The sequence below is a fragment of the Epinephelus moara genome, chromosome 5 (genome assembly GCF_006386435.1).
Source record: "Epinephelus moara isolate mb chromosome 5, YSFRI_EMoa_1.0, whole genome shotgun sequence".
Classification (NCBI taxonomy): domain Eukaryota; kingdom Metazoa; phylum Chordata; class Actinopteri; order Perciformes; family Serranidae; genus Epinephelus; species Epinephelus moara.
In genome coordinates, this window is record NC_065510.1 from 45,079,943 (window position 1) to 45,097,371 (window position 17,429).

Sequence of the window (17,429 nt, forward strand, 5' to 3'; positions counted from 1 at the left end):
TGTAACAGAAAACCCTTGTTCAAAATTTTTATGAATGAAATGCAGCAATACTTAGAAACCATTCAGCACTCCACAAACTCCAAAGCTATAAAGACTCTGAAAATATGTAAACAATTTAATTGTTTGAGCTGCTGAACTTTTTTATTTATTTATTTGTTTATTTTATTTCTTTTTCTTTTCTCTTAACCCTGGCATATTTGTTCTGTTCATGTCTGTCGGTGCTTGTTTTGTACAAGAATTGAAATAAAGTGTTGGAAAAAAAAACTCATCACGTCTTTTTATTGACGACTACTGATGACATATATTTCTGACAGACTGGAGTTTTGACATATTGCTGCCCTTGACAGTCTTAAGACATATTTGCCTTTGAGGGGTGTCCCATTTTAAAGTCACAAGATAGCCCTTAACACTTGGTTTTGAGGGCTAGTGAGATTGAGGGTTGAGCTTGAGAATTAAGATTGAAGGTTAAGATAGGAATTGGGATTGGGCCCTAATATCACTGCTTTTTAAGTATATTAATCATCTGTGCTTAGTGTGTCGCCTCACATTCAGGATCACTTCACTAAATTTGATATCTGTAGCTCTATTTGTATGCTTCTCGTGGAGCCATGCATATCTGTTTGCTTCCCTGACATCGGCAGTTGAATGTCAGCCCAGCACCTTAAATTCAGCCTCAACAATATTCATGTTTTACTACAAATACAATATCAGACCTCTCCCCGCCAGAGTATGTGTCCAGCTCTTCACTCAAGCTTAGTCATCCACTGTCTGGGCTACTGCGACTCCCTCTGTGGCCCCACTCCTCCCAGTCCCTACAACTCATCCAGAACACCACAAGACGCCTCGTCTTCTTGTCACCTCCCCGGACCCTCCAATGTTATCCCCCTCATACAGTCCCTCCACTGGCTGCTTGGATTGAATACAAAATCCTGCTGCTGGCAAACAAGCCTGCAAAGGGATCCACACATGCACACTACAGGCTGCTGTCCAGGTTCACACACACCAGCATGCTCTGCTTTTCCACCACCGCTGGCCATTCAACCCGTCACTTCGATTCATTCCCAGTCTGGCTGTGGTTCCAGAGGTTCCCAGTGGCTGTCTACCTCCTTCATCCCCCCTCTCCTATTTCTGCAATTTCTCCTCAAGTATCCTGTCTATATTTCATATTTGTTGTAATTCCTCTTGGTAGGAATTTGCAAATTCTACTGTTGCATTCCAATTAAGTTGCTTAGAATGAGGGCGTCAGTCAAAATAATGAAATGCAAATGTCAGTTGTTCTGCCTGCTGCTGTTTTTCATTCTCTCTCCTCTTGTTCATGAACGTATGAGCTTGTTGTGGCAGCACTGAAAGTACATCTGAATATCACTAGTCTGACCTCACTAAGCCTTTATGTTAGTAACTGTAAGCTTCCTACCCAGAATGTGGTGTACATGTGTGTCCATGCATGTACAGTTTTAGGTCACTTGCATTAGCCCTGTCAACTTGAGTTGTGTGGAGGCATGTGAAATGTGTATGTGCATGAATTGGACACACACATTATGGCATGGAACGAAGCACTACAAGGTAACAGTTGGGAAGGCTATAGCTTGATTGCTTACTGCCTGCACAGTAACCTTTAGAGAGAGTTGGCAAGAAATCATTTGCTTTGTAAATCCTTCTGTTCCATTTGCCATTACTTCCATGAGACATGACATTATTTGTGTTCACAGATTTTGACTGTAAGCCTATAACTGACCACTTCTAATTGGTGTTATCTTTTTATATCAGTTATGTGATAACCCTTAATAGAATTTTAAAGTATGGCCTGCAGGCTCCAGTATGTACATTTTTGGCCACTCTCACAGCATAGCTCTATGGATAATGTGTTAGTCTGTCTGCAGGTTAGTCGGTTGGTCAGTCAGTCAGTCTATGACTTTGGTCCACACTGAAATATCTCAACAACTAGAAGATGGATTGCTGTAAAGTTCTGTACTGACATCCATTGTCCCCAGATAATGTATCTTCCTAGTTGGCACTGGACATCAACATGATATCAGATAGAGATTGGACTCCTACGTCAGACAGACGTTACATTTTGGTTGGAATGAAAATTGGATTGACAATATTTTACATGTCTAACAATGTTAGAATTTCAAGTTGTGTGGATGTTAACATTATGATGTTTTGCAGACATTTGGTTTTGTTCTCCACACCCTGACTGTCATTTTTTTTAAGTCAAAATGACATTGAGACCATTGAAAGACATTGGATTTGGGTTATTTAACAACACAACTTAAAATCAACAAAATGTCAATATCATGAGTCATCAGTATTCTACATTAACATTGGCATTAGACATTGTCATGGCCTGACATTGCAACCTAAATTCAACCAAATATCAGAATCTAACAACATTGGTGGACAACTGTGTTAATGAGATTGGTGATCTGCTGAATATGCCTCTATCACCTCTGGCCTTAAGCAACGCCTCACAGCATGACTGTAGACTCTTGTCTTAATTCATTCCATTGGCTCTTTAACCCAGCACTTTGAACTTGTATAAATGAAGCACTGATTTACTGTTGCATTGCTGACTTACAGCTCTAAGAATGTTAGATGTTTATAACAAAATACTAAATATTAAAAAGATAATGGGCGCTGCCATCAGCCTCAGCTGTGATTAGAGCTAATTAGCTAATGTTAGCATGCTGGCATGGTGAACATATACACATCATATCTGCTTAGCACTGGCATGTTAGCATTGGCATGCTGATGTTAGCATTTAGCTTAAATGGGTGCTTTGTCCAAACACAGCATCACACAATGCAAACAAACAAAAGTTGGGTGAAATCAAAATTTCAAGGCAACAAACTTTGATAAAATTTTAAGTTGGGCAATTAAACTAAATATTTTAAGTTTTGCTTTTGAGTTTGCTCAACTCTGAATTCTGATTTTAGTCAACTCAACTGTTAGTTGTACTAACTTATAATTTTACATTGTAATAACTTTTAATCCTTACTTCTGCTAACTCTCCTGTAAATTGTACTAACTTATAATTTTACATTGTAATAACTCTGAATTCTTACAGAATCAACTTAAAGTTAGTATAGCAGAATAATTTAAGAGGAATTTAAAATTGCACACTGCAATAGTTTATAATGTTACTCAACTTTATAATTTACAACCAATAACTTCTAATCAAATGTATAAATAATTACAGATGCAACATATACATTCAAAACATTTGTTTTATTTAAACTGTACCAGCCTCAAATCCCTTCCAGCAGGGCCAAGTAAATGCAAACTAGTGAGACCCAATTGTCCCAGTCCTAGCAGTCAACTTGCGCTACATTGTATACTTGTAAACTTCCGGTCTCAAAATAATCAGCAAATTCTTTTTTGTAACTCTGCTCAATACTATGTGACAATTTACAAATACTGAATCTTAACATGTAACATGTTTAGGGAAACCCAATAAAGTGCAAAATAAATGTAAGAGTGGGAGTTCGAGGTACATCAGAGTAGAGTGTGAGTAACAGGAAGAGTAAATTAACATGGTGTTGGCTGGACAGAAGGGAACTTTCAGAGGTCAACAATTTCAGATCCAACATTACCAGTTAACTGGATTCACTGAAGGAGTTTGTTTTTGAGGGATTTGACCCTTGCAGAGAGGTCTGTACCAAGTTCCATGAAAACCTTCTGAACAGTTTCAAATGTGTACCTGAGATCTTTTGGGTACTTAAGGTTTAAAGCATAGATCAGTCCAAAGAGGTAAGCAAAAGCAGTTGGCAGGTCAGGGAGATCTTGAAGGACAATCTCTTCTTCCACAACAACAGCAACACTCACGACACTTTTAGGAGCTGCGCTGTTATCCTCCCCCAACACAGTGAGGATACCCACAGTGAGGCCCTTCGTCTGCTCCTCTTCTGGGTCAGTGTCCTTATGTTGACAGACAGGAAAAGACCAACACATGAGGTGCAAGACATTAGTCATTAAAATCCTGTGAATCAGAATAAGCTACAGTATTACGCTAAAATAATTCCAAGTTATTGAATAAACATTTTTTTTACAAACAGAATTAATTATGAGTTTGACATTAACTATTTCCATCCCATACCCCACAATTAAAAATTGAACCCCCATACACACATCAACTGACATCAATTAGGCTACATCAAGTCATAGCCAGGACAGTACAACTACTGAAGACACTCTGGACATTGGGAAAGATGAAGGGAACAAGGAGGACAGAGAGGTAATGGTTGAAGTCAACATTAAATACAGCACTATAAATACAGTATAATAACATATTTACAATTTCTATTTATAACCACTCACAAGACAGTTCCTGAAGAGCTTCTCCTGACTGTCACGGAGATACAAGGGAAGGTCCTTCAATGCTGCAGTTTGTCGATGTGCAGTGATGTCAGATGTCTGAAACAAAGAGTTGCATGAAACATTACAAGATGTAACTGACATATAATAAAGTAGAGTGAACATGCAAGCAGCTGTCCTTCCATATCCAGAAAATTCCTGATGATTTCACGTCAAAGGTTTACTCCTTTTAAAGGGTAAGTGCTTTTTGTGTCACTGACAGGCTAATATTATCAGTGTCTGACAACATTATGAAAAGGATCCCTACAGAGCAAGATCTTTTTTTTATTTAAAGATTAAGATACCCTTTGTTTAACAAGAAAGAACCACTGTATCTCAGTAATTTTATGTCTTTGATCAACCACTCCCTGAATTGGTTCGCTTGTTTGTGCTATTGTGTCAGTCCCTTAGATACCCATGCATTTATTATGAGGGTTTGTCACTACAAGGATCACTTAACATTGTAACAATTGCAACCAAAATTACTACAGCATCATAGAAAAGACAAAATTCCTTTTATATCCATAATGTTCAGAGTTATTAAATTACTACATCTAGAATTCACCTCTTGATCCAGGCTGTTAAGGAGCTGATCCATCTCAGATGAAAAAGCTGTCCTCCTCGCCTGATAGAGTCTCAGGAGCCTCCAAGTGTGCTGATGAAGGGCTGCTCTGAAGTTGTCCATTAGGTTCTTGTTTGTGATGCGATAAAACTCTTCCCTTATCTGTTGAAAAATGTGAACAGGAAATTTAAATCCTCAGTACAAAGTCAATACAATTTCAGCACCATCTTCATGTTAAAATATGCATTGTAATCAACACACATAACTCTTCTACTCACTTTTAAAGAAGACTAAATCATAAACACAGCATAATATATTCTTGGTTCACCTGCTTACCTCTGCCTCACAAAACAGAGCAGGCCACCGTTCCAGAGCCTCTGACACCATAGGCTGCAGCTCTACGATCTCCTTACGCCTCAAGGAGAAAGTCAGCTCCATCTTCTGTCTGATGAGTGCAACATTCTTATTCCTCTTCTTAAACTCCAGCGGCTAACTGATGCAGCGCCACTAGCATCAGTTAGCCACTAGCTTTCGCTAATGACTGAAAAGCTGTTTGTGTTTGTATGTTGAAAATGTGTAGGTCGCCTTCTCCATCAAACGACGTACAATACTGCACAACACAACTCAGAATAAAATTCCCGTATCATTTTAACTTAATTTAACTAAAGGTTGCTTACCTGTGTGGACTCCAGCTAGAGGCAACACAGCCACAATGAGACTTCAAGTGCCAAGTGCCAAGTGCCAGCTCGGAAATTTGGCTTTCCCGCATTTCACAACAAAGAAATAAGAGTTGGCAGAACTGTTGTCCCTTGTATTGAACTCCAACTTAAAGATATAAGTATTATCAACTCACCATTTTTTGGAGCAAACAACTGGCTTGCTTTGTTGTGCTTACTAATATTATTGCCTCAAATGTCAATAATTTATATTTTCAAGTTTACCCAACTTAAATGACTGTTTTAGGCCAAATAATACAAGTTGGCTTTTTTGCAGTGCAGAGCTGCTAGCATGGCTGCAGACTCTTACTGTTGTTAGAAAAAAGCAAAAAGAGGGAAAGACTGAAAGCTCTTCTTTGTCCTTGAGTCTGAATAAAATAAATAAATAAATAAAAATTCCCCCTACGTCTGCCTTACCACATTGCAGAGCAGCAAAACAAGCTCCACATCCCCCCCCCCCCCCCATATTTTCTTTTTGGGAATGCCATGTTCTCCAAAAGGGAGCGAAAAATATGAAATGGATAAATGAGGAAAGAAATAAAGATAGAGACAGGTGTAGATGGGGAGAAGGAGAGATGGATAGAAGATGGGGAGCGAGGTGAAAGGGGAAATGGAAAGATGGACAGAAAGATGGATGCATGATTACTGTAGGTGGGAGGCTGGGGAGTTGGTGGCATCTATAAATAGGTGAATGAATGGATGCATGGCTTGTTGCTGGCTGAATGAGTGGATGGATGGATGAATGGATGGATGGTTAGAGAGATGAAAAGCCTTGAGGTGAGAGGAGATATCGGAAGATGAATGAATACAGAACAGCTACCTCTCTGCACTTCTCCATTTTCTTTCCTTTTCTCCAGCTCTCCCTTTTTTCTCTCCTTCTTCTGTCATTCTCTCTCTCTCTCATTCTGACCAGATGAGTAATAGCTGTGGTACTGTGGCTTGACTGATTAATGCACTCGAAGAGCCCAGGGAGGTGGAGCACAACAAACAGACGGAGAAGGGAGAAAAAAAGAGTGAGAGGAAAGATTGGAGAGAGAGGAATGAGAGAGTCAGAGATGATGTGTGTGTGTGTGTGTGTGTGTGTGTGTGTGTGTGCGCGTGTGAATGTGAATGTGAATGTTCATGTGGGAGAAACCCCAGTGCTGCCATCCGGATGCTGCTGCACCAAGTGGTTTGATTCTCAGAGGGAGGTACCCTTCCCCTCATCAGTGGAAGTGTTCTCTCTTTTCCAGTTTAGAACAATCATGCTCACTCATACTGTATGACCAATCAGCCAGCAGTGGGATCCCAATGAGGTGACAAAGGAGAAAAAAGACAGGAAGGCAGGACAAAGTGAGAGGGAAGTTACTGTAGTTTTTCACTCAGGTTGATGAGGTCTAAACTAACAGAAGTGATTGCAGGTCACAGTTCCTCCTCCCTGCACCTCCTCCTCTGTGTATCACTTTCTTGTCTTCCCTCAATCTCCATTCCATCTCTGTTAGCTCTAATGGCTTTCTCCTGTCTTTTTGTACTCATCGTAATGAAGCATCACACAGAGAATCTGCTCAACTGTGAGTAAAGCACATTTTGAGCCACTAATGAGAAATGCGTTGAACTAAACTCAACCTGATTGAGCAATCTCTACCTTTCTGTTTAAGTATATCATGTTGAAAAAAAAATCCACTAGATGATAATAGTCAACCTTTTCAGTTTGCCTCCTACAGGAAGTTAGTAACAAAAACATCACTCCAGACATGAGGGCTCTATGTGGTGGGATTTTCAAAAGAAGGCATATTTTTTTGATGTGTTATAGTTTGAGACATCCTACACAACTGATTTATGTCGTTTCATATAATTTTTTTTTTTTTAAACATGCTCTACTAAATGGTTCATGTGTCCATTTATGATAAACGTAGTGGAGCTAAGCTAATAAAATAAACTTCTGATCATTGGTTGTTGTAAATAGTACATTTAATGTTATCCATTCTTTGTATGCTAAATAATTTTGTAAGTCTGAGCCATGCTCAACCAAATGGATGAAGGAATGAATGAATGAATTGATTGATCAATTAATTATTATCATTACACAAAATGTACAATGAAATTCCATCTGACTTCCAATAAGAACAATTAGAAATGCACACACACAAATGCACACATAAAAAGTTAAGAGCAGCAGCAATAAAAAGTGTCAGTGCAGTTAAAGTGTGAGTGCAGTAAAAGTGTCAGTGCAACTTTAAAATAAAATAAAATAATACGGGATTGCCTTGAATATATTGCCCTGGAATATTGGTGTATACTTGGTTGAGTATATTGTCCTCTCGTGTGCCAAATGTCACATTCTTGTGGACTTTAGGTATGACCAGTTTTAAGTCTACATGATTAAAATCCGCTGCTACAATGACCACACTGTCCAGGTGCATAGTGAGATGTTTACTGGTGCCTCTCCAGAGCTAAGTTAGCTTTAGCTTGTGGGGGGATGTAAATTGCCATGGTTATTATGTTTGTGAATTCCCTTGGCAAAAAGAAAGTTCTGAACTTTACCACTAGGAGCTCCAGGTCAGGACAGCAGTGTCTCTCCACCATGTCCACAGCTGTGCACCATTTGTTTTCACGAAAATACACAGTCATCCCATACGGCTCTTACTGTGGAGTTTCTTGTCCGGTCTGCTCTGTAAGTAGAGAGGCCCACTAGCTGGATAGCTGTGTCTGGTATTTCCTTGAGTCAGGTCTCCATGACGATAGTCATACAGTAGGGCATGATTCTCGCTCTGATCTCATCCAGCTTATTGACGAGTGACCTTGCGTTCACAAGGAAGAGGCTTGCTAGTGCTGGTTTCATACAGGTTAGCCTTGAGGCTAGCCTGCAGGCCTGCCCACTTCCCCCGCTTCTACTTCTCTGGTATGGTGGCTAGTACGAGAATCTCTGGCGGTAGCAATTTTGTATCAACTTCGCGGACTGTATGATGTTCACGGATAATATGTATATGAGCTACTGTCTTGCTTAACAGAGCTAAGAAATACATAAACAACACTAAACCTAGAGAGCCGAGCTGTCGCTGCTACTGCAAGCGCTGCCATCTTGCCATCATGCCATCATACCAATGTATATATTGTTTATACGCCAATGTGTTTATGTGTAAAGGTAGTGATGCTAAGATGATAAATTCACATTTTTTATATTTACTGTTGTTAATACCATATATTTAATGGTATTCCATTATATATTTGGTGAAAAAAAAATGTATCAGCATGATTTTTCACCATCTCTGAGATTTTGTCAGTGTTGTTGAGAAGATTTTTTTTTCATTATTTATTTATTTATTTATGAATTATTATGCTGTTGTTTTTTTTCTCCACTTGCTTGTTTTATTGACTAGTGGGCACCTGATCAGATGTAGCACTCCTAATCTCGTTGTATATTGTTGTACAATGATAATAAAGGCTTTCTATTCTAGTCTAGTCTAGTCTAGTCTAGTCTATTCTTTTCTATTCTATTCTATTCTATTCTATTCTGTTCTATTCTATTCTATTCTGTTCTATTCTATTTTACTGTAATGTTAAATATCCAGAATAAATACATGAAAATAATACTAGTATTGGTAATACTACCAATTCCATGGTCACAAATTTGTTGGTACACTGACATGTTTATAGCATTATAACCATACATGATTTGTAATTTAGGTTTTTTTCTGTCTGTTTTACCATTACCATGGGGGCCATCTCAACCGTTAAGTAGATCCCTGTATTTTTTTTTTTCTAAAGAAAATAAAATATGCAAAGAAAAAAATGTTTCCATTGCTTTTTCTCAGTGAGGACATTAAAGGGTTAAATTGCACTTCTTCTCATTAGCCTTTAACTGTGCCTAGCTTAACCAGCTCAGTTATTTCTCTTGAAGACTCTGTAGGTATGTGTTGTCACTACAGGCTCTGTGTGGCCATTTCCCTTTACTATAATTTATTTTTAGCATTATTATGTATCAGCACTGATTTCCTTCTCTTCTATTGTGTTTATGTCTTGCTTTTGTTTTTGTTTTCCACTGTTTGCTGTGAAGCACGTTGTGTGTAAAGTGCTGCATAAAAAAAAAAAAGCTGACTTGATATGAGGGTGGAAACTGGGCCAAAATATCTCCAAATAGGCTGAAGCCAAAGGGGCCAGGGCCACACCCTAAAAAAAAAAAGATTGTTAAAATTTGAAATACAAACAGGTATTTGTGTCTCTCTGCCTTGCATCTGTAGCTTCACTATCAGCCAGTTTGGGAGATAAATGATGTAGTCGTCCGAGGGACCTGGGGAGCGCCACCTGGCCTGCGGTCACCATCGTCCACACTGCTGGGCCTCCCTCTCCCCCATCCTGTGTGAATCCACCACATTGTGACCATAGGTACACTGGAGGAGACTTGCACACAGTCAGTGATCTCTTGGTACACGCGTCCTCACCTGGACTGCGGGCTGGCGCAGGGCTACTCCCAGTTCCATCATTTCCCCACAACTTGTGCCGCTCTGTCATTCTCTGGGTGCTTCCTTCCCCTCTCTGTGCTCTCTGTGTTCTATTTTATCCTGCCAGCGCAGCCTGGCTCTTCATTCTGCCCCCGTTGAATGTCTCCATACAGGTGTTCGCCATTAACTAATGGCTATGGCCAAATCAAACCCAACAAAAATTCAACACAAGAAACACACAGTAATATTCAACACAATGCATGCAAGAACTGTACATAGTTTCATCAAAATAAATAAGCAAACAAAATATAACATGCAACTCAAACATTTACCAAAACATAAAGGCAATATAGGCTAAAACATGCAACTCATCCCATAACTGTAATAAAAGAACTAAAGACTTTGCAGCCAGCAGCCAACAGTTAACAGTGCTATTGGTGCAAACAGTTCTTAAAATTCCAACAGTGCTGAGAGAGCTAACTTTGTTAACCTGAGGGGAGGAGCCACAGGGTGCATTCCGCTTCCATGATGATGCCCTCCTGATATCAGTGGTAACTGCTTTATGAACACAGCACATAGTGGGATACACACATGCACTAACATGCAGCCACAAGTAAAAACAGAGGAGCTTGGATTACAACAGCGAAGATAGTGCCTATTTCTAAAAACAAAAAGTTGCAGTTTTCTGAATCTAACAGTAGACCGGTAAGTTTATTACCAATTTTGAGTAAGATTATGGAGCATATTGTGTATGAACAAATTCAGCTCTATTTTTCCAATGATAATTTATTCACTGATTTCCAACATGCATACAGAGAAAAATTCTCGACAGCTACTGCTTTAACTCAAATGGTAGATGATAGGTACAAGGAAACTGAACAGAGGAAAATTATTGGAGTTGTTTTACTAGATTTTTCTGCAGCTTTTGATATTGTGGATCATGATTTGTTATTAGAAAAATTTAAATGTTAGGGGTTTTCTTCTGCTGCTTTATTATGGGTTAATCGTTACCTTAGTGAAAGAAAACAAATGGTTTACTTTAATGGAAGTCAGTCAGATGTTAAACATGTGAAGCAGGGAGTGCCTCAAGAAAGTAGCCTTGGACCTCTTCTGTATTCTGTTTTCACAAATGATTTTCCTCTAGTATTGAAAAGGGCTCATATTACAATGTATGCGGACGATTCAACAATTTATTTAGCTGAAACAACAATTGGTGATTTAAATACTAACCTAAGTCAAGAAATGAATTGAATTGGTCTTAGATTGGATTAATGGTAATAAACGTATCCTAAATGTGTCTAAGACAACTAGTATGGTAATTGGAACAAACCATTATCTGCACTCAAATGCAAGTCTTGACCTTAGGTGGATGAAAGCAAATTATTGGGAGTTATTATTGATAATAAACTATCATGGGTAAAACAAATACAGATAGTAGTAGCAAAGATGGGTAATATTTTGTCAGTGATCAGAAGATGTGTAAAATATTTAACACAACAAACTATTAAACAAATAATTAAAGCTTTGTTTTTGTCCCATTTAAATTATTGTTCTGTGGTTTGGTCCAATGCATCACTAGGAAATATCAGAAAACTGCTACTAGTTCAAAATAAAGCAGCATGTGTTGCTCTTTCCTGTGGGTTTAGGACAAATGTCATGAAAATGCATGAGTGTCTGTCTTGGCTTGATGTAAAAAAAAAGATTATTTGTTGATGTTTTTTATAAGAAATGTAATCACAACTAAGATTCTACTTATTTTCTACAAAAAGTTATCCTTTAGTTCAGAAACACACAATTATTCAACGAGGTATACTGGTCGTGGTTGTTTTACCTTACCCAAATCAAAGACATCTGTACAATGTACAGTAATGTATAGAGCAATGAAAGAGTGGAACTCACTCCCGATTTCCATAACAAAACAGGAAAATATCCATAGCTTTAAATTTAAATTTAAAGAATATTATTTAACAAAGAACTTTAGTAATTGACATTTTTTCTGATTGTGCTGATTGTTATGAATAGATGATATGAACATTTTTTGTTGTTTGTGTATGATAACTGATATGGTCTTTGTATGCATATCTGCTTGTAGACATGGAAGTGAATTCGAAATGTTCCTATCAAAGGATTAATATTTCTCATTCGGGATCAGGGCATTTTGTAGTGTGACAATAACATTCACTGGATGTGGCTTTTGCTTGCTAAAGCATATTCATCTCAAGCAGAGCATTGTTTGGTCATAGCCGGTGCAGACTAAACCATTTATGTCATTGCTGTCATTATCCATTGCTGCCTAAAGGGTATTAATTATATAAAGCCTATTGAGCAAGAGAGAACTATACAGCTATTTATATATATATTCATTATCACTCGCTGACTAAAGCCTATCTTTGCAAGCACAGCACTGGCTGACTAGAGCCTTTTCATTCTAAAAGCTGTTATCTGCATAGTAATCATTCTCAGTTCTCAATCAAGGCAGACTCTTCCGAGATTTAACATAACCACTAAGCATTACTCAGGTCTTTCATTCAGAATTGGGGGCGGCAATCTTGCTGGTCATCATCTACATCTGCCTCCTAAGTGTGTCCTGATGCCACTGCAATCTTCGAAGCTCAACAACCTCTAAGCCATATCAGTTTATGGTAAGCAATTGCAAATAGCTGTTGGCAAGTGGTCGTGATTCATTCAATTTATCATATAGCTGTGCCCACTTAGTAATTTTCAAGTCAGTGTTGACATCTTCTGGCAAATTCATGAATCCAGGTCTTCCATAGTCTCTTACACAGACGCCGATGACGTCAGCACGCTGGCTGACTCTGTCGTCTGTGGACATTCCCATAGGAAAGTTGTAATGGAACTAGTGCTGGCTCCCAGCGGCAGTGATGTGATTGGATCCAAATCCGTGTACTTCCGTACTTCCTCGACCAACAGCTGATTAGCTTTGACTTACACCCGCCTACACCGGAATTGCTGTTCCCCGAATTGTTGTCCGTAGAACAACAGAAAAGGAAGTGCTCAGTGCATCACATGAAGAGATCAAAATGGATATGATTTCATTTGATTCAGCTATATTGCAGAGCTGCAACACCCACAAGATTGGAGAAATTAAGGATTTACAGCGTGCCATACCTATGGCAACAACGTCATGTGGTCTGGATATCCCCGCCCATTTCTATTACAAAACGAAAGACGAATGTCCCCAGACTCCCATTTCGAAGTAAGGGAGGCTGGTCACGCGAGACTAGGTCTTCCACGCCTATTTATAAATTAATGAAATGTTGAAAGGGCTTTAGATAATAGAGACCCACTGCCTAATCAAAATGTTCTATTCATGTCATCCTGTACTATCTCATTATCTATTCAGGTCATGACTGACTATTAGCCATCGCAGGTTAAAGCATATCATTTGGATTCAAGCAAATCCATAGCACACATGGCATTAAGTATGATAGCTTCTGCAGGCTAAGCATTGCATTCATGGTACTGAGCCTTTTAGCCTTTGCAGGCTATGCATCAACACAAGGTCAGTTTTGTTTCTGTTCATTCATGGTACACTATTGACTGAATAATTTGACCTAAAGTTTTGGTGTCTCCATCCTTTGGGTATTTTATCTCTTTGAAGATCATACCAACGTTATTGATTTATCATGGCTTGTTCACTTCAGCTTGGTAAGTAAGGGTAAGTAGCTTTCCTGGCCTTTGCAGGCTAAGCATCATATCCATGGAATTGAGCCACACAGCCTTTGCAGGTTAAGCAGCATCACATCCACGGCATTCAGCCCTCAGCCTTTGCAGGCTAAGCGGCATTGCATTCACGGTATTCAGCGTTCCAGCCTTTGCAGGCTAAGCATCGCATTCACAGCCAGGTAAATTTTGTTTCTGCTCGTTCATGGTACATAATTGATTTAATCATTTGACCTTAACTTTTGGTATCTCAATCATTTCTGTATTATATCTCTTAGCAGATCATACCAACGTGATTGATTCATCATGGCTTGTTCACTTCAGCTTGGTAAGTAAGGGTAAGAAGCTATCCTGGCCTTTGCAGGCTAAGAATTGCATCCATGGCATTTGAGCCACACAGCCTTTGCAGGCTAAGCAGCCTTTGCAGGCAAAGCAGCATCGCATTCATGGCATTCAGCCCTCAGCCCTCAGCTTTTGCAGGATAAGCAGCATCATATTCACGGCATTCAGCCCTCAGCGTTTGCAGGCTAAGCCTTGCATTCATGGCAAGGTACATTTTGTTTCTTTTCATTCATGGTACGCTATTGATTTAATCATTTGACCTAAACTTTGGTGTCTTGATCATTTCTGTGTTTTATCTCTTAGCAGATCATACCAACGTTATTGATTTATCATGGCTTGTTCCCTTCAGCTCGGTAAGTAATCATTTTGAGGGATAATTAGCCCCAAACTATGCGATTGCATTGTTTTTGCAAGCAAGGCACTGCTACCTCATAGCCTTTCTAGGCTAAACCGTCCAGGTCATTGCTGGCTAAGTGTAATTTAAAAAAGATAAAGAAAATCACTGCCAAGCTCCATTTTGTTTCTCTGTGTTCTTTCATGGTTCACCAATGATGTGTCACTTTACCTCAACCTTTTCCTTGTCTTCCTCAATACTGTGTCTTATCTCATAGTAGATCATAACTGGTGTGTTGGATTAATCATGCCTAAGATGTTCACTTCAGCTTGATAAGAAATCATTCTTTCGGGGGTAATTTCAGGCTGTGTTCCTTCGGGGGGGCTTGCGCCCCTTCATTTTGGGGGATTTATCCTGCTGCCGCTCAGATGTCCCTTGATAGCAAAATATCTCCCTCTGGTGTCCAAGTGCCAAAGATTTATGTTAAATCTCCATCAGCACAAAGCATCTGTTAATTTGTACACTCATATTCTGTATTGAATATTATCTTTACTGTTTTTTTCTCTACCTACCCTTTTGAGTTAAATTTAGGATGAGACATGGATATTACGTAAGGTGATTGTCATTGGGGACATCGTCAGGCAGTGGAAGGAGCACTTTGAGGACCTCCTGTACCTGGCCATCATGTCCACTGTGAACAAGGCAGAGCCTGAAGACTCAGGGGAACTCCGGCCATGTCCCTGGCAGAGGTTGCTGAGGTAGTTAAAAAGCTCCCCAGCGGCAAGTACAAACCCTGAGATGCTGAAGGCTCTGGACACTCTTGGGCTGTCTTGGCTGACATGCCTTTTCAGTGTCGCATGGAGTTTGGGTACGGTGCCTGCAGAGTGGCAGATCGGGGGGGTGGTCCCCATCTTCAGAAAAGGGGACCGGAGGGTGTGCTCCAACTATCAGGGTATCACACTGCTCAGCCTCCTGGGTAAAGTTTACTCCAGGGTGCTGAAAAAGAGGCTCTGACCGATTGTCGAACCTCAGATTCATAAGGAGCAATGCGGATTCTGTCCTGGCCGTTGAACAGTGGACCAGCTCTTTACCCTTGTGAGGCTGCTGTAGGGGTCAAGGGAGTTTGCCCATCCAGTCTACATGTGCTTTGTGGACTTGGAAAAGGCTTACAACCGCGTCCCTCGGGGGGTCTTGTGGGGGGTACCGCAGGAGTACGGGGTGCCAGGCTCACTGCTACGAGCCATTCGGTCCCTGTGTGACCAAAGTGAGAGCTGTGTCCGCATACTTGGTGTAAAGTCAAACATGTTCTCAGTGGGTGATGGCCTCCGCCAAGGTTGTCCCTTGACACCAATCCTGTTTGTGATTTTCATGGACAGGATCTCGGGGCGCAGCCGGGGGGAGGAAGGGGTCTGGTTTGGGGGCCTCAGAATTGCATCTCTGCTTTTCGCAGCTGATATGGTTCTGTTGGCTTCATCACACTGTGACCTCTAGCATGCACTGGGGCGGTTTGCAGCCGAGTGTGAAGCAGTTGGGATGAGAGTAAGTACCTCCAAGTCTGAGACCATGGTTCTCTGCCGGAAATCAGTGGATTGCCCTCTCCAGGTTGGGGGAGAGTTGTTGCCTCAAGTGAGGGAGTTCAAGTATCTTGGGGTCTTGTTCACGAGTGAGGGTAGAATGGAGCGTGAGATGGATCGGCAGTTTGGTGCGGCTTCTGCAGTGATGCAGGCGCTGTGCCGGTCCGTCGTGGTGAAGGGGGAGCTGAGTCGAAAGGCAAAGCTTTTGATTTACTGGTCCATCTACGTCCCAACCCTCACCTATGGTCATGAGCTCTGGGTGGTGACCCAAAGAATGAGTTCGCAGATACAAATGGTGGAAATGAGTTTCCTCCGTGGGGTGGCTGGGCTCAGCCTTAGAGATAGGGTGAAGAGATCGAACATCCGGAGGGAGCTCGGAGTGGAGCTGCTGCTCCTTCACATCGAAAGGGGTCAGTTGAGGTGGTTCAGGCATCTGACCAGGATGCCTCCTGGATGCCTCCCACTGGATGTGTCCCGGGCACATCCTACTGGTAGGAGGCCCCGGGGCAGACCCAGAACATGCTGGAGGGATAACATATCTCGTCTGGCCTGGGAACACCTTGGGGTCCCCCAAGAGGAGCCAGAAAGCGTTGCTGGGGAGAGGGATGTCTGGGGTGCTTTGCTCGGCCTACTGCCCCCGCGACCCGGCCCCGGATAAGCGGATGAAAATGGATGGATGGATTGTCATTGCTTCCAAACATCCGTTAAATGTAGTGTTTTCCTTTCCTCCTCTGTTTGACTTGTTTGCCTTCAGCACAACATGTAGACAGTCCAATAAAGATCACTTCTTAGGTTTCAATACATCATTTCAAAGACGTAATGATGGTGCCATTTATAAGAGAATTAGCTGCACCAGCCTGCTCTCATCCCAACTCTTCACATATCGCTGCTTGGTCAGTTCCATTCATGTCTACATATTATGTGCCAGGTATCATCCTGCATTTGTTGGTGATGTCCCAGTACGCCGGTCAATGTAGGCTGTGCAACAAAAGCACATGGTCAGGTTTAGGAAAAAAACATCATGGTTTGGCACTACATTCATAGTGGAAGTGAACATTTGCCTCCCAGATGAAAGTCCAAGGTTTGTTGGACCCATCTGCTACTTCCACCCACCCTATTGGGGCTTTTCAGCTCCTTATATTATTTTGTTACCGGCAGTGTTTCAAACTGACAAGGTTCTGCGGCATATCATACCACCGTGACAGGGGCTGTCCAGATGTGTTATTAACCGATGCAGCCCGTCTGCAACAACAGGTGCCATCCCACCGACCAGCAGGGAATCATAACACTGCAAAAGGTGTTTTTTGGCGTTGGTGTTTGATGATGAAATAAGTGACAAAGCAGCGGTATATGACGACATCGAAAAGAGAATGGGCTGGCAGTACATTTCATTTGCTGATTCTGACCTTAAATATAAAATTTGTGTTTTACAGGATCGCAACT

The 17,429-nt window shown here is 40.8% G+C and overlaps 1 protein-coding gene across 3 annotated transcripts; it reads right to left on the reverse strand.

Annotated features, from left to right (window-relative positions):
* Positions 1 to 3,266: 3,266 nt before the first annotated feature.
* Positions 3,267 to 6,565, reverse strand: LOC126390144 (uncharacterized). 3 transcript variants are annotated; one of them, XM_050044306.1, is made up of 5 exons: positions 6,452 to 6,565; positions 5,252 to 5,360; positions 4,919 to 5,077; positions 4,318 to 4,413; positions 3,267 to 3,918 (listed from the first exon to the last, which is right to left on the reverse strand). In XM_050044306.1, exons 1-5 carry the CDS (start codon positions 6,517 to 6,519, stop codon positions 3,607 to 3,609), a joined length of 744 nt encoding a protein of 247 aa, XP_049900263.1. In that variant the 5' UTR covers positions 6,520 to 6,565; the 3' UTR covers positions 3,267 to 3,606. The 3 variants fall into 3 exon arrangements, with proteins under 3 accessions (XP_049900263.1, XP_049900262.1, XP_049900261.1); XM_050044305.1 differs by having other exon boundaries at positions 5,252 to 5,356; positions 6,452 to 6,559; XM_050044304.1 differs by lacking the exon at positions 6,452 to 6,565 and adding an exon at positions 5,593 to 5,823.
* Positions 6,566 to 17,429: the final 10,864 nt, after the last annotated feature.